Raw genomic sequence first — 19,451 nt, 5'->3', positions numbered from 1 at the left:
AAAAAAAAAATCACCCCAAAGTTTTGCATGTTTATGAATATTCCTTGTCTGATAAAAATCAGAGACTTTGACACATTGGGCTTTCTTCCCCCCAATTTAAATCTGGAAAAAAAAAATTTTTTTTAAATGATGAAATGTATGTATTGCAAAGTGACACTTTAATCCAAATGTACATAGATTTGTGACATTGATCATGTGTCTCTTTGTACAGCCAGATGTTCTGTCTTCAATTAAAGCACACATGCTCTCGGGTTTGTATTAGACAAAAATGCAAAATAGGTTTTTCACAAAAGCTCTCCGATTTTGGAGCCCATTGTGCATATGCTTATGATAACGCTAAACAAAAATGATTTTTACGTTTTTCTTTGTGTAATTCCAATATTCCAGACGTTTCATAAATCAATGCTCACACATTTCCTGTTAACAGGTGGCTTTTATTAGCTCAGCTTACAGGATCCAGGGAGCTCCACAGAGCCTTGTGTACTTAGTGTACTGTACATCACTTTGGATGAAAAGCCGATGGCAAGTTACTATGTACAGATCAACTTGAGACAGTAGCATATCAGTGTAATATTAAATTGTTATTACAATACCTGATTATTTACCATTACAGACTTCAATCTTTAATGGCATAGTTAGGAGCTCCACAGTAGCACTCAAACAAATGCTCATTAGTGCTTAGGAACAATTGCTACCTTTATTTGGTCCAGTAGACAACGATGAGCAACAGTTCCAACCGTGAGGATAAAGGAAAGGTGAAAATGAGGGGTCAACTGTACTGTAAAGGCAGGCTTGGCATTGGGACGACAGGTCCGCTAAGAGTGAAGTCCCATGTTTCAGTAGTGGTACAGAAGAGACTTTGAGAGGTGAGTGGACTCTGACCTAAAGAATACAGCAATCCGAGTCGTCCTTCTTTTCCCGGCGCCTCTGTCCTGCGTGTTGACCTCTCATCTGCAGGGACACGATGAAAGAGTTCAGTTTCAGCAAATCTTCTTTCTGAATTTTGTCACTACACTACAGCAGAAACCTTTAACTGAGTGGGGAAAAGTTACAACTGCTTTGGGCTTTTTAAAGGAAACTTTCGTATGTATCTCGTGGAATCGGTGGAAGCTTTTTTTGTATAAATGAGTTTACAATCTCACAATATAGACTTTTTTTTCATAAATCAATAAAAAATCATGCAATTTACATACAGCAGTTTCTGTTTTTTTTTTTCTGTGGAATTTAATTTAAAAAAAGGTAATTGAGACTTTTTAAATCACACAATTCTTTTTTTTTTATTCTTCACAATTTCTTTTCTTAGAATTGTGAGGACAAAAGACAAAATTGTGGGAAACTGGAAAAATTCTGTATTTCAACGAAAGAAAAAGTCGTAATTATTACAATTTTTTCTAATCCCATGCAGAAACAAGCTTTCCCCTACAACATCGTCACTGACACGGTTTATAGAAAATTCTTCAAAATATCAGAAAGAATCATACAGGTCTGTAACGACATGAGGGCGAGTAAATGATGACAGAAGTTTCATTTTTGGGTGAACTACACTACTTTTTTTCTTTCTTTTCTTTCTCTCAGCAAGACGGAATTAAAATGACCAAAAGCAACAGTAAGGACAATGTAACAAAAAAAAACTCTATTTAATCTAATTATAAATGATTTACTCAGGTATTCATTCTGCTAGGGTTTCGTGAATAAAGCCAATTTAATCTCATAGAATGCTTCCCTGAAGTTCCCTGCACAAGCGTTTCCTCCTGAAGGAGAGGCAGGAAGTACCTGTCCCGCTGAGGGCTGGTGCGGCTGTGTTTGTGGCTGCTGGTACTCCTCCTGCTGCAGCTGTCTGGCCAGCTCAAGATCACTCAGGGGTCCAGGAGCCTCACCCTGCTGCTGCTGCAGGGACATCGCCACCAGATAGTCCTGCAGAACACATCCAAACATTCACTGAATGGCGATAAATTCAACCAATGTTGGTACACACCGCTTTTTCAAAGCATTTCACTTCACATAAAATTACATAGAGTATTTCTGAGTGAAACTGCGTAATCATTGGGTGAGGATGTAGATATGTTTTACATTGGATCGTGTTAGATGGGCTGTGATAGTATTGGTTACTCTTACACCTATGTGATAGGAGAAAGCAGGCAAAATCTCAATCACCTGATCGATCTGCATTTGCTGCTGTTGTTGTGAGGAGGGCTGGCTCTCTGCTGCGGGTTTCTGGGAAGGGTGACACAATCTGAAGTCCGAGTCACAGAAGTTTCCATCCCCCTCCACATTGTGGAGACTCTCCCACACCACGCTCTCCTCCTGCAGGAAGCCCTGATCGGTGACCAGCAGGTAAAGATGACCCTGCACAAGTTTATAATAGCAAAAACTCTGCATTAAAGTGCATCTTTCTCCTTAAAATATGAACAAAGTGCATTCACTCAAGCGGAATGTTTAACTTGGGTTTAAAAAAACCTAAGCAAATAAAGACTTCTGTGTTATTTTTGCTATAAAGATCTGCCCCACTTCTATTGGTGGTGGGTTTAAAGTAGCTTGATGCGCTGGGGTTGTTATAATCAGCTTAGCTGCTATGGAGAGTGCTGGTGTGGGAAGGCTGCTAAACACCTTGTGCTTTATCATAGTGCTGAAGTGGTTGTTCCTGAAAAATACAGACAGTTCGCCCTCCTTGGCTGTCGTGTTGAGCTCACACAGGCCGTGATACGACAGCTGGGTTGCTGTGGACTCCAAAAACTGCTCTGCTATCAAACCTGTCAACAAACAGACATTAATATAATGCTGAGGAGTCCACGCACCTGTGATATATTCAATATCTGATCCATTCGTGCATAAGAAATAACATTAACTGTACCTTCACTGACTTGACTGCTGTCTGTCGAGTGCTTGAACTCTATGATCTTCTCCACCAGTTGGTTGTAGCTGAGTTTGCCCACTGCAGACACCACCTCAGGACTCTGAAGAAGAATAAAGCGCTTGTATTGTTACACAGGATCCACACATTATATCATTTTTCTGCTGACGTACCTGTGGGTCGACAAGCCAGCCGTGGTAGAGCGGGATGTCGAGCAGATCGAAGACGATGCACTCAGGAGTGTACTCAAAATCCGACACACCGGTAAAACGCACATTGACGTCGAGGCCTGTGGACAACTTTGGCAGCACGGCCATCGCATCGTTCATGTTCTGTGAAGGGAATGAGAAATGCGATTAAAAACAAAATCTTCGGAGACAAAGATATACACAAATACATACAGGCTAATTTATGACGGTTCTGTTACTGGCCTCATTATCGGATATACAGAGAGATCTGGGTCAAATGTAAAATAGTATGAGTAATATTTACCACAAAACATGCTGACTGCTCTTAGCTAACCTATTAAAGTGAAATCACAAAATTTGCATTAAAAAAATTATTAAGTTCAAAGGTTTAGGGGCAGAAATTAATCAAATTTGCTGATTTGGTGCTCAAGAAACATAAAAAGTTTTTATTTGAAAAAGTAAATAAATAAATAAATAGAAATAATAATCATAATACAAATATATAAATATATATATATATCACTTTTGACAAATTAATGGCAACTTAATAATAATAAAAATAATAAGATAATAATAATAAATAATAAAATTATCGCTTTGGACAAAAGCGTCTGCCAAATGAATAAATGTAAATGTAAAAAAAAAAAATGGATTATTTTTGTTTGCAATTCTCAAGTCAAGCCAATAGCAGGCTGTATAAATAATAAATAACAATCTGAAATATTCTAAAATAAATCATGTCTACATTTTTCATTTATTATTTTCATTTATATTGTAAAAAATAAAACATTAAGCTTGAATTATTCAATCGAATTCATTTAATTTTCAGTTGTGAGCAAAAAGGAACACCAAGGGCACATGAACAAAAGAAGGCTTTCATTTGTGCATCTATAAGCACAAACACACGTTGTAATTGTTGGAAAATGTTAATGAAGGGATCACAAGCCTTCATTCACAGACTGAAGACCTCATTCACAATATCTGATTGTATATGTCTTTTGGTTCTGAGATTTCCAGCGCCTGTCAGCTGCTTAACATGTTAATTATATTCACTAGACATGTGCAGAGTTGAGCCTGTTACAATGGTTGTCCCATACTACGATTCACCTGCTGGAAGTTGAGCTCCATGCCTTCTGCTTTCTCCCGCGGTTTGATGGACAGCACACATTCACCTAGAACGAGAAATGGTTGGGCTTAAGCCTTTCAAAAACACTTCAGCTTTCTGTGAAAGGTTGTGTGATTTGAGAAGTGTAACCTTTTCATGTCAAACATATTTGTTTGTGAAAGCACTTGTTTATCTCCCCATCACTCAGCAACATAACAGGTTTATCTTTCTAGCTAGAACCTAATAATAGGCGATATACAGTGGCTCCAAAAAATATTTGGACACTTAAGCCACACTTAAAATATCATTGTGTTAGAGAAATGTCAGTACATTAATATAAATACTAAGATTGTGAGACAAGTTGGATAATAGGAATTAGAAAAAAAAAAAAGGATAACAAGAGTTAAAAGATTTTTTTTGAATTGTTGCAATGCAATGACATTCATGTATGTGACTTCAATGTGCAAACGTTTCCAAATACATTTTTGGGACACTGTTAAAGAAATCCTACACCCATAGCTGATCAAGAGTAGTAATTTAAAGGAAAAGTTTGCCCCAAATATAAACATTTGCTGAAAATTTACTCAGGCCATTCAATATATAGTTTGTTTCTTCATCAGATGTAGAGAAAATCTAGCATTACATCACTTGCTCACTGGATCCTTTGCAGTGGATGGGTGCCGTCAGAATGAGAGTCCAAACAGCTGATAAAACCTTAATAATCCACACAACTCCAGTGAAGCAAAAAGCTGCATGTTTGTAATAAATCCATCATGGGTAATGAAAGGTTCATATTTTAGATTTAGGAGTCTCTCAAAAACAGGTTGACACACATGAAAGGTCAAAAAACACTGTCCTTGTCCTAAAATATGCATTTATTTTTCACCTTGCTTGCTCAGACTCCCAAATTATTTTCTCATCGATTCATTTTTCCAAACCCCTCCTTTGCATGCCGCTAATCTGCTGTGATTGGTCCGATTGGTTTCATTTTCATTCAATCCTGCCTGTAATACCTGATAAATCAGCGTTTGTTAGCGCAGTGCTGCTTTGTGTACAGCGTTACCGGGGAAAGCGCTATTTTTACCGCTTCAAAAGCGGCATCTAGTGGCAAAGAATTAATTGGCATTTTCATTCAGACCAAAGAGAAAAGACCATCAAGTGGGCTAGACTCGTTTTAAAAACGACTCGTTTTAATGATTCAGAGTCGACTCTTTCTTTTGAGAGAAAATAACTTTAGTTTATAAACGTTGCACTTTCAGATTTAAAACTTTTCAGGATGTTTAGAGACTGCATGACCACACTGCATGAAAGGTAATTTTCAAAAATCCAAGATTTTGGAGAAAGCATTATTATGGACTGTGGATTTGTATTTTTGGCCAGAAGCAATGGTTTAAAACTAAACCACTTTAATGATGCAGAGTTTTCACTTCACACAACATTTATTGAACTGTTAACTGATCAACTATTACTTGTGCATTACTGTGATGTTTTTATCAGCTGTCAGGACTCATTCTGACGGCACCCATTCACTACAGAGGATCTATTGGTGAGCATGTGATGTAATACTAAACTTCTCCAACAAATGTTTAGATGGCCTAAGGGTGAGCACATTTTCAGCAAATTTTCATTTTTGGGTAACTGTGTCTTTAAACGTCTGAACTAGTAAGGATACGAACCCACCGAGGGGTCAGAAAGTGTTACCATTGTGTCCTTGAGCGAGGCACTTAACCTAAAAGCGTCTTCTAAATGACTACTTACACAAAGAGCAGAGACTTAATGGTATATTCCGTGATTGGGGTGCCATTAATGGTACTGAAACACAAATGTTTTCACACAGTAACCACACCCCCTCCTTCTCAAGTCACATCAGCCATCTGTTTCCAACCATAAAGTTTACTGTGGTGCATCACTAGAGCTCCTTAACGCATTACAGTCCATTACCACAATAGATGTGCTGTGTGCACTTTGTGTTTTAATGTAATTGGATTTGTAAAACAGATACTGCATGTCCAGTTCTCTAAAACATCCTACCAAGATGAGCCATCAGCTCTTCAGTGGTGACCACTTCCATCTGAGCCGGCAACTTCACCTGAAGAATGGACACAGACTTCATAAAGTTCATATTTTACATACATATAATGATGTGAAGTACATGAACATGAAATTCACAAACAAATACTTCTGCTTTTAGTCACAGCACACCCTCATCTACATATTTTCTTCTATTTCACAATAGTTTTTTTCTTGAATGTGTAATCAGTATTTTACTGTAACCAGAAAGTGTTTATACAGTAACACACAGGAACAGATAAGGGGAGTCATTAGACTAATACAAGGACAGTGAAAAGTCTGAAAGTTTTATTCAGTTAAGTACTGGTATCATTAATTACAATGCATTTTATATATATACAAACACTACTGTTCAAAAGTTCTGGGTCGGTAAGATGTTTAATGTTTTTAAAGAAGCCTTATGCTCAGTTACGGCTGCATTTGTTTAAAGAAAATACCGCAAAACAATGATATTATTTCAATTTAAAAGAACTACTTTTAATATATACTTTCATATTTTAATATTTTATTTAATGTAATTTATTTTTTGTGACGTTAAAGCTGAATTTCCAGAAATCATTTTAATATGCTAGAATAAGAAACATTACTCAGTATTATCAGTGTTGAAAACACTGATGTGATATGTTTTTTAGGCATTGTTATTTATAGTATTTTTCTTTTTTAAATAGAAATTAACATAAATGTTTTTACTGTCACTTTTGATTAATTTTAATGTGTGACGCTGATGCATAAACATATTTCTTAAAAAAAAAAAAAATCAGGTTAGTAAGATTTATATTTCTACATATGTGACCCAGAACCACAAGACCAGTCATAAAGGTCAATTTTTTTTTTTATGTGAAGAAATAAGTCTTTCATTGATGTATGGTTTATGATGTATAGGACAATGTTTGAAAAAATGGCTTACCTTCCACCGCAACAACAGGATGTTCATGATGGCAATCAGGGGGCAGGGTCCGTTCTCGCTCTGCGTGATAATGGCCGTCTTCTTCTCTTTCCAGGTGATCCACTTGACAAAATAATATGCCGGCATGCTAGGCTCAGATGCCCTCACAGCCCCCGCACAGGCCCCTTCGCTCCCCTGAGAGGGGACTTGGATGCCATCCTGAGCAGACTGGGATGAAATCAAAGGTCCATCAGGAGGAATACCATTAGTCTCCTCAGAGAACTCCAGGCTAACCATGGAGAACGTGGGCGTCACCTCTGATTGGCTGGGCGTGCAGGATTGGCTATTGAGGATCTCAGATTCATCGGTTTTGTCTTGGCTTTTACGGATATCAGACTGAGCTTCATTAGCATCATCTTCGAGAGATGCTGTGGCTGTAGGAGGTTCTTTGCATGCTGTGAGATCATCTTTCATAAGGTGAGAAATACTCCCAGAGGATTGCTCAGTATTGGTGTCACCTTCTTTTTGGCTGCTTTCCTTGTCGTGTGGTCTAGCAGCATCAAAGTCATCATTTTTGGTTGTTTTTAACTGCTGTCCCTTGGAAAGGCCTATAATCTCACCATCAACAGTGTCTGGGCAAGAATCTGCCATGACCTGACAAGTGAGATTGTGTGCTTATAATTAACAGATCTAATTAAAGCTGGGTTGAAAGTAAGTACAATTTTTTAAAATCTTAAATTACTGATAAAAAAAAACTATTTTTTAAAGAAAATCTGTCAGCGTCAGTTGCTTTTCCCAAAAACGTTTAAAAGCAATCTCTTGCACCAAAAAGCCAGATTACATCCAATCTTACAAATTTAGTACTTTCTCGCTTTCATGCCACACCCATCACTAATATGCGAAGGAATAAACTGTTAAAGTGGGAGTTTTTCGGCACACCTCTGCCTAGTCGTGTTGTTTTTGAGTTGGCTAATTCTGGGAACAGCTGAGTCACAGGGAGGCTTTCTGTGGACACACACAAAGCATGTCCGCATTTACAAACTCTACATGTACAAATCAGAATGCATTACTAGACAGTACTAGAAAATATGAGTCTTAGGGTTACAGTAGATTGTTTGACAAAACTATTCCATGCATAACATTTACATAGCCTATACTTAAAGACCCTCAGGGTTAGTTTTCACCTGATCACTGAAGGGTGACACTCTGGAGGTTAAGAAAGTTTTCTGATCTCATATTGTGAATTTCACAAACTCTGAAACAAACAGAAGACAATTTAGACAAGATTCACTTAGTAAAAGTGCAAATGAGCAATTGTTGAGAATATATAATTCATACTGCAGATGAGTTTGTTAATGAATTAACTGTCAACACAAGGATTGTTTCCTTTTAGAACAACAAGGTATGTATTTATCAGTTTACTTGGAAAAAGTACTCTACTCAGTACAGTATGTGAGTTCATAAACATACTAGTGTGTATTTACACTCTTGATAATAGTACAGCAGTGCATTAAGAGCAGCAGATACTTACCACAGCGACCTTTCTGCAGTCTTTAAAAACGTTCTTCTTTGCCCCTAAAACATACACTGTAAAACACAATAATCCAGCGGAGCTGTCTGGCTGAAATCTTCAGGTTTTGCTGACTGATAAAGCGCACGTCACTCTCTTTCCGTAATCTTGTTTTTGCCCGTCTCACTTCCGGTGCCTGTGTTTGTAAACAGTGACATCACGTTGGAAGCTAATATACTCTTTATTACTATTATTATTATTTATTATTATTTTCTCTGTTTAGCGAAGTGTTTTGTAAAGTCATAATGGCAAAATTGCGGCTGTAAAATGTTTTGAAATTTTAATACGTACGGGATATGAATTATTCTCAGGTATCTAGTGGCATCTCGTGGTTGGAGGATGGAAGTGCAGGCTCGAGATACACTGAAGATGGCAACTCGAATAGAATAGAATAGAATATCTTTCATCAGTTAGTCACCCTAATTTTTCCAACAAATAAGATTTTTTTTTTTCTATAGTAGAAGACAAAAGGAAATTATAAGAAGAGTAACAGCTTTATTTACATTTACTGTATGGGCAAAATGATGCAATCCATGAATGAGGAATGCTGACTAAGGCTGTCAGTCCCAAACATTCTGCCAAACATGTCCTTTTGTGTTTTATATATATATATATATATATATATATATATATATATATATATATATATATATATATATATATATATATATATATATATATATATAAACACAAAAAGACATGTTTGGAAGAATGTTATGTTCTATATATATAATGACAGAATTATCTTTCTTTCTTTCTTTCTTTAAAATTCATCAATAAATGCACTTTATTATAAAACCCTTTCAGTTTCAGCAATATTATATAACCCCTAATTTAATTATTATTATTTATTTATTTTTATTTACAGTTTTTATTTCATTTCACTGACTCCTTTGCAGCAAGAATAATATAGGGTACACAAATGCACATTTAGTGAATGTTTAACTTTACCTGTTTAACAGGATTGATTAAGTTTTCTATAACTGGGAATGAGCTCAAATCTAGTGTTAATCATTTATTTTCGTCTTGTGTGAGTCCTGAAGCTTGTTTTTTTCATGCAAGTCAGTCATTTCATGTACCAACTTATTATTATTATCAAACTAGGCCTATAATACAGTAATGAATATTCTATATTTCACAACAGGGTCATCCCTGAATAACTGATTTTCAAATAACATGTGTTTTACTGAATAACAATGCGTTATCTTTTGGCATACTTTTTACAGTTAAAACTTCTTTATATTCCTGTAAATATCTAACGTGATTTTAATATTAAGTTGTGAAACATTTACAGTCTGTGCATCTGGTATTACTTTATAAAAAATTAATATTTACACACCAAAGCCAAAGTATTTTAATTCTACTGAAATTATCAATACATTTCGATTTTGCGTGGAGGAAATTGAGTCAGTGGAGAGAATCAATCGACGTGATGGGCGCTGAACTCAGCCAATCAAAAACAGCCATCACATCACACTCAATAGACGACTCCACTTGCAAAACAGAAGAAGGGGTCGTTAACAGAAGCAGATGAGTACCAGAGATGGTAAAGACACCACAAAATTACTAACAAACACGCATGAATGCAGTTACTAAACTTCACCATTTAATTAACACATTTGATCAGCCACGCCCACTTGACGCTAATTATGCACCTGTCACTGGTCCCCCTCAATCGCTCACAGAAGGTGGGCGGGGCGAATGCAAATCCTCCATTACTCTTAGCAGAGATGTTGGGTGCGGTTGATTCATACTGAGCAGACGGCGAGAAGATTGAGACCCAACAGGGTGTATCTCCTCTTCTTCTTCTAATCCGAATTACTACAAACCAGATTGTAATTCAGAGACAGCCAATCTGATCACGTACTAGGGGTATGTTCTTTCAGTTGTTATTTTGTTGAGCAATATTTTCTGTTTTAATCCTGTGCATTATAAGCATCTTAAAGTATTTTGGTGTTCCATCACATAGGCATGATGTCCACCTATGTGATATGACCTCATTTTGTCTCACTTTAATTTGAGCGTCTTTTACTGGTAAATGTTTTTTGAGACCTATTTAAGGTTGCTTGTAATATGTAATATATATATATATATATATATATATATATATATATATATATATATATATATATATATATATGTGTGTATAATATAATAATTACCACTGAACTGAAGCATCTCTGAAATGCTTTGTCATGAGATGCGCCATCACTATTTTTGGGGCTGCGAAATTCTGTCTTTTAATAGATGTGCATGTGAGATGCTGCAAAAAAGAAACATGCAGGCTATTCCTGATGGTCCTTTAAGGACCCCATCCACCGATTGTCTCTGAAATGTGGGCGTACACCTCCGCTGCATTGTGTGGCCAGAGCTCAATCACCCCACGCGACGCGACGCGAACGTGCAGCTCTAATCAGAGCGGCTTCGTGATAATGATTGGCTCTTAAAGGGTTTCATATGTTTTTAAATCGCAGCTTCCAAATGGTATATCTTCTTTGTAATGAGAAGATAATGCTACTTTGTTCTTATTCCTCTAAGGTCTTAAATCTTGCATCTAATTATAATATATTAACATGACAGCTTATTGAACATAACTGCTGTGAATCATTGTTTACTATTATTATTATTACTACGATATAATATCTTTTATAATGGGCATAATGATGATAAGTTTTTTTTATAGCCTAGTACAACAGTCTAGTACACAATATATTTCATTTTATTTTAAGGTCATACATCTTGCATCTAATTGTAATATTAATATAATTAAATGCTTAATATGCAGACACTATCATAAAGATAATTCTTGAAAATGACATCTAAGATTTTTGTTTGCACAACATTTTTATTTTGTAATAAACATATTGATCAGTTGTCAGTATAGGCTACTAGTTTTGCAATATATTTCTCATTTGACATGCATGTGAAAGTTATTTTCACATGTAGTTTGCTTTAATTTTATTGTAAGGTCCTAAAACTTGCTCTTGTAAGATCTTAAATCTTCCGTCTGGCTATAATATATTTATATAATGGGATGCCTAAAGTGCAGACACAATCACAAAGATTATTCTTGAACATTATTTAATTTGTTGTTGCCACTGTTTTAGTATCTTTTTTCTTTTATAATTATATTGATAAGTTCTGCTTTGACATGCATATTCAAGTTTTTACATTTAAATTGCTTACAGTTAATTAGCATAACAAAATTATTTTAATAATCAATAAAAAAGCATTATTAGTTTACTATAATATAATAATTGTGCTTATTTTATGTTAGATTTTAGCCTTTGGCCTGCATGTGAAAGTTGTTTTACAGATGTAAATTGCTCAAGTTTCCCTGAAAATAGCAGGTAACTGAAAATAGTGCATGGGCAAGTCAGGAGCTCCCTGAGGGAAAAGGAAACAGGTTTTTAAATAGCAAGCAATGAAATGTATTCTATGAAATAAGTTAGTTGAGATTGCCTTTACTGTGTAATTCATCCAAAAGTCCAAAACTTTTTTTTGTTTCTTTTTTTTTTTTTCTTTGTAGCAGTGCAGTGCTGATCTTTTAATCTCTTCTTAATGAACAGATCGAAATGTTAGACACAACCAGCAGCCAGTTTGACTCCTTCATGTTTTGGAGGCAGCCCATCCCATCACTAGACCTGACAGAGCTGGAAGACCTTGGCATTTCTATACCCATGTCCAAGGGAGCAAAGTTAACCAAGAGCTCCCAAAAACCCCTGGGACCGGAGGAGGAAGAGGATTTGGAGCTGTTGAATTACTCCACCTTCAACTACTGGAAAGAGCCCATCGCTAGTGTCGATACCTTGGATTTCAGCCTGCTGTTATAAGACACTGCAATGCAATTCACAGTTCTTGCCCAAATCTGTGTTTAATGCCACTGTAGTTGCACCGATTCTCTACTCCGATATTGATGAATACAAGAGTCGTGTATCATGCCTTTCTTGTTAAACCATGTCAGTAAACTGATAACTGACTTATTGTTTGATTAAACTTGTAGTGCATTACTGAATATGGATGTATTAGTTACACTATTTAGTATCTCACTGCCTTGTAGACAAGTGATTGATCAACTGGCTATGAAATAAGTTTAAGATATCTAGATCATAATCTGCCAAATTCACTTCGAGTTGAGGAGGTTTAGAACAAATAAGAAATCTAAAACTGTATAATAATATTGTCTGCCAAATGATTTGTGATATTAATGAATACGGTAATGTATTAGTTTAAACCGGAATCTCACTTAAAAGGGTTTTTGCATTGAACAGATGTCCATGTTAAAATATGTTTTTTCCCGATTATGTTTGATGCCAAATGTCAGATGCCAATTAAAGTGAGCTTGCTGCTAAATGAATAAAAATGCATCTGTATTAATGTTTCATTTATAATTTTATAGCTAAATGGATAAAATTTTTTACATTAACCACTGAGAGATTTTACAACGTTACACACAAACATACATATTCAAAAACGTCTTTTTTTTAATGCAACTGATGTAAAAAAAAAAAAAAAAAGGCGTTTTAGTTCTAACTGCAATTTAAACTTGAAGTAGTTTTTTTTTTTTTTTTTTGAGTTTTTTTCTGTGGTTACTTGTGTTGATAAGCACAGGTGTTTTGGAGCACAGCTCGGTAGCAGTTTAGGAAAGCAGGAAGCTCTCTACTCTCTAACCACTAGGCCACAATACAAAAATATAAGCAAAGTTCATTCATTTATATCACAGTTAGAATAAAGACTTAATAATTTATGTACATCATTAGTCAGAAACCAATAAAAAAATGATTGCCAAAAAATTGAGTCATACATTTCAACTCAATATTCTGACAATATCAGACGTATACATAATAAATAAAAAAATTCAAATAAACGTAAAACCTATATATCATACAGTTGCAATATATTTATATAAAAAAGATCTATACAGTTGAATGGGCTCTACGTCAAAACAAAGTGAGCTACCTAGTCAGCATTTATTTGAACATCATAGGCTTGTGCAGGATTTATGGTGTTAAAACGCATCTAGTAGGCTCAAGCCTGCTGTCTGAGTAGGCTGCACACTAGGTGTTGAGACACGCCCACTGGGTCTGAACGACTTCACTTTTATTTCCGGGGTTAAAGCAGCCGCCATATCTAAATGCGCTTTAAACACACAGACATGTTTATGTCCAGCCAGTTGAGAAATACAGCCGCGAAAACTATATAGAGCTTTGATATCACACAATATACGTCCGACAGACAGGGTATAAAGGTAAGTTTAATATGCACTGATCGCATTAGTCGGTGGCGCGGATGGAGGATGTGTGTGATCAGCTCTCCACATGGCACTTGAGATTAACATGTAAAATACGAGCTTTAAAATTGCCATTAGATATATAGCTACTATGCATTTCATATTTCTAGGTGTGTGTTTTTAGGGATTCGATTTTAAAAGATCCATTCGCTCTCTTATTTCTGTTTTAATTAAGTTAGTTACGCTGCTGTTCATTTATTCACTTTTTTGAGTAACGTTATCAACCCGATTGTTTAGAAGTACATTGTTTAGCTGATTACTGCATCAGTTTATGTGTTTTTAAAATCTTAGGAAAAATAAACCCAAATGGCACGTCTAAATCGGCCTACGTTAGGTTCTGGATCGATGCAAATAGTTGGATAATTTGTAATACAAAGTACAGATATCTTTTAAGTGCTTTTTTTTTTTTAGACAATGAAAATTTTAGGCTTTGAAATGTGAATGAAATGCATGTATATGCCAATTTGATAACTCAACTCTCATGACATCTCATTACAAGTTAAATTTACATTTAGTCAATCACACAACTTGAAGTTAAGGATGTGGCCTGAAACTTATTATTGGTCAGTGGCAGATCAAAATATCTCCATTCCAAAATATCTGTTAGATTTATACACAAGCTTCATCATCATCATGTAATAAATGAATGCTGTCAAACGATTAATTTTGATTAATTGCTCCCAAAATAAAATATTATGCAATTAATCATGATAAATTATTTGACAGCACAAAAAACAATTTTTTTTTACTATCATTATGGTATTTTTAATGTCCGTGTTTGCCTAGATGTCGTTGGTGGATTTGGGAAAGCGTCTTCTAGAAGCAGCTCGGAGCGGTCATGATGATGAGGTCAGGAAGCTGATGGCCAACGGAGCTCCGTTCACTACAGACTGGGTTGGTCATGTGATCAATAATGTCATATATAATTATAAGCTTAGCCTTCACAAGAAGCAGTTAGTAAAGCAATGATATCATTGCCTTAAAAAAAAAATATGAGCCATGTTCTGACTCATCATTTGTTATTGTCTGCTTGTAGTAATTTACATTTGTGCTGTATAAAAAGCATTAAAATATGAAAAATTAATTAAAAAGTAACAGAGATCTGTTAGAAGTTGCATTTTCAAACTTTAACGTGCTGCTAATACAAGACACTTATGTTTAGAGACCATATTGATATTTTTTGTTCTCTTCGATTTATTCCTTACATTTTCTTTACATGGTCTTAAAAAAAAAAACTCATAAAAGCTGTAGAAACCCCTGTATGTAGAATATGAAGGCAGTTATACCATATTCAATTGTTGCATTAACAAATCGTGTTATATATAAAAAAATATCATAATACAAATGAAAATAGATTTTTTCCATCCAAATGATGTGCTTGTACAAGTAAGCATAGACAAATTCTAGTAAACATGCTACATTTGTATGGCCTTTATGCATGCATGTGATAAAAAAAAAAAAAAAAAAAAAAAGTGAAGTATCAGGGAACTTTAAAACTGGAAAATGTCATATCAGCTCAAAATTTGTTTGTAAACCTACAAACTGCTTTGGCATATTTTCATCCGTTTGTCTCCTAATGTTTTCTGCAGCTTGGAACATCTCCATTACATCTCGCAGCCCAGCATGGTCATTACTCGACTGCTGAGGTGCTGCTGAGGGCGGGTGTCAGCAGAGATGCCCGAACCAAAGTGGACAGGACCCCACTGCACATGGCAGCCACAGAGGGCCATGAGGTCATTGTGGATTTATTAATCAGGGTAAATCTATGCTTGTCTTGTGTTATGCTCTTTGAATGTATTAAAAACATTCCTAATCTCAGTTTGTTAACTGAGGAGACCGATACAAGTCTAAACTTTTCTTTTTTTTTTCTGTTTTAGAGTGGTGCTGACATCAATGCCAAGGACATGTTGAAGATGACGGCTCTTCACTGGGCAGCCCAGCACGGCCATCACAACATCGCAGAGCTGCTGGTCAAACATGGCGCTGATGTACATGCCCTCAGCAAGTTTGACAAATCAGCCTTTGACATCGCTGTCGATATACAACACGCTGAACTTATGCAGCTATTACAGGTTTGCCGGGTTCGTGGAAAACATTCCAGAGTTGTGTCAGAAATGGTAAAGACGTTGAATCCTCTTTGTGTGTTTTTTAGGAGGGAATGCAGAATCAGGTGAACAGGAATGCAGAAGCTTCAATCATAAACGGCAGCTCCGCCCCACAGTTCATCATTCAGGGCGTCCCAAACATCCAAGGGGGAGTCGTCAACCTCAATGACTTGATCAAAGCCAACTCGGGTACGATATGTTGACTGGTTAATGTGAACGCTGATGGATGTTTTTTAAACTTAAATGGTAATTAAACCTGTTGTTTTCTGTTTTCCCTCGATGTTTAGGTGACTCAGAGGAGGCCATTGCTGTCAGTGCCTTGGACTCGAGTATCCAGCAAGTTGTGAATGAATCGGGTCAGAGGGTCATAACCATATTAACAGATCAACATGGAAATCTGCATACGAATGGACTCGGCCAACCGTTCTTTGTCACAATGCAGGATGGACGACAAGGTATGACTTCCTTGACTTATTTTGGATTTTGAAGAGAACTTCTCAATGTTGCAGTTTTTAGTTTGGTGTCGGTATGTGTTTTTCTATTTTAGAAAGAAATATCTTATGTATGACAGCATTTTAGCTCAAAACGAGAATAAAGAGAATTAGTTGAGAAAAATTATAAAATTATAAGAATAAAGTTGTGAGATAATATTAGTGGACCTGATAATAATAAGTCATAATGTTTTGAGAATAAAGTCGTAACAATACAAAATTAAAGTTGCAGAAATGTGAGATTAAAGGACGAATGTTTTAAGAATTAAGGTAATTTCCAGAGAAGAAATTACAACATTTTTCTGTTAGCTTCAATGCAAAATGTATTATTACTATTGTTATATTTTTTTCACACTGAAATGCTGTTGTGTTATACTCATCAAGGATGCCTTTATTTAGTCAATAGCAGTAAAAGTTATATTTTGATTGTTTGTTTTTTTTTTGTTACAATTTTTAATATATTTTGAATTGTAGTTTAATTTCTGTAATTTGTACAAATTTATTTTCAGCAGTTAATGGTCCACTCTTTAGTGTCAAACGATGTATTCAAGAAAAAATTCTTATTTTCAATTTTGAAAAACATTTTTTCAAAAGAACAGCATTTGAAATGCATTTTTTTCTAACAATGTTAAAGTACTGTCACTTTTGATCTATTGAATGCTTGCTAAATTATTTGTTTTATTATTTTGCATCACATTCATTCATTTCCAGGTATAGTATATATTCACCACAATCTTGTACTTTGTCATTTAAAGGTGTTCTCAATTTAATTTCATTTAATTTGTTTTATTAGTATTGGCAGTTCAATCCAATCAAATCACAGAGGAAGTGGTTGATGACTCTGAACCTCCTGCCCGTAAAAGAAAAACTGAAGTTTCATCCAATAATACAGAGACCGGTGAAACAGTGAGTGCAACTAGAAAAAAACTTTATTCTAAAGTGTCCTTGTTAAAGTGCAGTTATACATTTAAGTAGCTACATGTACTTACTCTGTGACACCCTAAAATAAAGTATTATCAAAGGTACTACTGCATGTTGTTACGCCCTAAGAGCAAAACCTCCAGAAGTTAAATAGATCTTTTCTTCTATCTCTAGGAGCATCTCCAGTGGCAGTTACAGGAAGCTAACAGGAAAGCTCAAGCCTATCGTCAGCAGTTGCTCCGCAAAGAGCAGGAAGCCGAGGAGTACCGCATGAAACTGGAAGCCATGGAAAACGGACAGACCAATGGCACCATGGCCCTCGACCAGGAGCACGTCGTGTTTGTGCAGGAAGAGGTCGGAATAGAAGAATCCACGGAGGGAGAAGAGGAAGTAGTCATGTTTTCAGAAGGTGGCGTAGTCATCAAAACAGAAGAGATTGACTATGCGGACGAGCAGATAACTTTAGTGGAAGCCACGGCGGGTCACACGGAGGTCATTTCATAAAAAGATGACCCGTTGGACTCCGTGCTCAAGCAACCAAAGAGTGCATCAGCACAGTTTTGCTTTGGTTCATTTATTTTTGGCAATTAAGTCCTTTTTGTAATTTATTCCCTTGTTCTGTTAAGGTTAATGTTACTTGCTTTAAATGACAGTTCACAAAGAAACAACCACAATGTGCATCATATGCACACACACACACACGACCAGGGAAGATTATTCTTTCTGGGAGTGTGTATCTGTAGTGTCCTTAAAAGTGGTCACCCCTGATTTGTCCTTGATGGGATTCTTCAAAACAGCTGGAAAAGGTCCACTCAGGACGGAACTCTTTGCAAACTGTATGTTTTTGAGAAAAGCTGCCTTATTCAGACAGTTTCATCGCTTTTGTAAATAAACAGTGAAAGTTGATCTCAGAATGCTGCAGCGTTATGTTCTATGCACCGGACGTGAAGTAATGCACCAATTTCAAGAATTTGATTTGTAGGCAATCTGTTCTTTTTCTTCGGACGATTTTAAAATCTATAGGTCAATTAAAAGTGCCTTTGGTCATGTTTAGTCTTCATTTATAAAGGATTATATGTGAATTATTAAATATATTGCATTTGTTTCAGTGGGTATAAAGTGTAATTCCCATAAATTGAAGATTTAATTCACATTCTGTAACTTGTATTTCTTTCTCTATGTATATCTTTTTTTGAATCTTGACTTGAGAGCTCTTGTGAACGGTGACAGTAAAAAGCTTTCCAGATGTAAAAAGTCTAAATCCAGTATCAGGGATTTGTATTTTACAATGCATAATGTGACATCCTGGAGTTATGATAAAGTCAGGTTTTGGAGGTGCATGATTATCTGACATCCTGATATACATGGCAAGATCAGAAGTGAATCACATTTTGTGCTATAAAACAAAAAAATAGTGACAGGTAATGATGTTTGTCATGTTGCAGAAATGGTCAACTTTAAACAGTTGCGATGTAGGAATTGTGATTATTTTCCTTTTTAATCATTCATAAAATGATTAATGTAATTCTTTTTTTTAGACATGGCCATCCTCACATTGTAAACATGAGCCCCAGTAATATACTGGGGCTTTAAGTTTATGAAGCTACACTGGTGTAAATGCTAAATTTTGATCTTTTGAGTTTTCCCCCACTTGTATTATGTGCTTAAGTGATGTATACAGCTTTTGACTTATTTTTTATTAAAAATATTGCAATGATCATTTTTATGGCTTTTGCATACATTTTCTGTTGCTCATGTCATATACAACCCACTAAAAAAACATTGCACACAACAATGCTAAATAATCCAAACTTGAGGTAAATATGATTACACTTAAAGTCTCTTCACCTCACTAAGGCTGCATTTCTTTGATCAAATGCAGTAGCGCAGCAATTTTGTAACAACTAAAAATAAATGTTTCGATCTTTTAAAATAGAATTTATTTCTGTAACGCAAAGCTGAATTTTCAGCACC

The 19,451-nt window shown here is 35.6% G+C and overlaps 3 protein-coding genes across 4 annotated transcripts; 2 read left to right on the top strand and 1 right to left on the bottom strand.

The window, feature by feature from the left end:
• Window positions 1–413: 413 nt before the first annotated feature.
• On the bottom strand, window positions 414–8,811 carry mindy1 (MINDY lysine 48 deubiquitinase 1). Of its 2 annotated transcripts, XM_026289733.1 has the most exons (12): window positions 8,632–8,811; window positions 8,285–8,355; window positions 8,040–8,105; window positions 7,122–7,754; window positions 6,176–6,233; window positions 4,147–4,211; window positions 3,025–3,183; window positions 2,852–2,954; window positions 2,608–2,750; window positions 2,155–2,346; window positions 1,774–1,914; window positions 414–951 (listed from the first exon to the last, which is right to left on the bottom strand). In XM_026289733.1, exons 4-12 carry the CDS (start codon window positions 7,749–7,751, stop codon window positions 883–885), a joined length of 1,560 nt encoding a protein of 519 aa, XP_026145518.1. In that variant the 5' UTR covers window positions 7,752–7,754; window positions 8,040–8,105; window positions 8,285–8,355; window positions 8,632–8,811; the 3' UTR covers window positions 414–882. The 2 variants fall into 2 exon arrangements, with proteins under 2 accessions (XP_026145518.1, XP_026145519.1); XM_026289734.1 differs by lacking the exons at window positions 414–951; window positions 1,774–1,914 and adding an exon at window positions 1,921–1,987 and having other exon boundaries at window positions 2,117–2,346; window positions 7,122–8,105.
• A 3,428-nt stretch (window positions 8,812–12,239) lies between these two features.
• LOC113119963 (protein AF1q) lies at window positions 12,240–13,033 on the top strand. The gene has a single exon (XM_026289731.1). The coding sequence runs from the start codon at window positions 12,246–12,248 to the stop codon at window positions 12,501–12,503; it is 258 nt and encodes an 85-aa protein (XP_026145516.1). The 5' UTR covers window positions 12,240–12,245; the 3' UTR covers window positions 12,504–13,033.
• A 728-nt stretch (window positions 13,034–13,761) lies between these two features.
• On the top strand, window positions 13,762–19,195 carry gabpb2a (GA binding protein transcription factor subunit beta 2a). Its single transcript, XM_026289725.1, has 8 exons — window positions 13,762–13,918; window positions 14,747–14,854; window positions 15,550–15,717; window positions 15,838–16,032; window positions 16,113–16,254; window positions 16,353–16,520; window positions 17,350–17,462; window positions 17,652–19,195. Exons 2-8 carry the CDS (start codon window positions 14,747–14,749, stop codon window positions 17,979–17,981), a joined length of 1,224 nt encoding a protein of 407 aa, XP_026145510.1. The 5' UTR covers window positions 13,762–13,918; the 3' UTR covers window positions 17,982–19,195.
• The last annotated feature ends 256 nt before the right edge of the window (window positions 19,196–19,451 follow it).

Source organism: Carassius auratus, chromosome 19 (assembly GCF_003368295.1).
Source record: "Carassius auratus strain Wakin chromosome 19, ASM336829v1, whole genome shotgun sequence".
Classification (NCBI taxonomy): domain Eukaryota; kingdom Metazoa; phylum Chordata; class Actinopteri; order Cypriniformes; family Cyprinidae; genus Carassius; species Carassius auratus.
The sequence above is the reverse complement of the archived record's forward strand: the minus strand, read 5'-3'. Positions and strand labels throughout refer to the sequence as shown.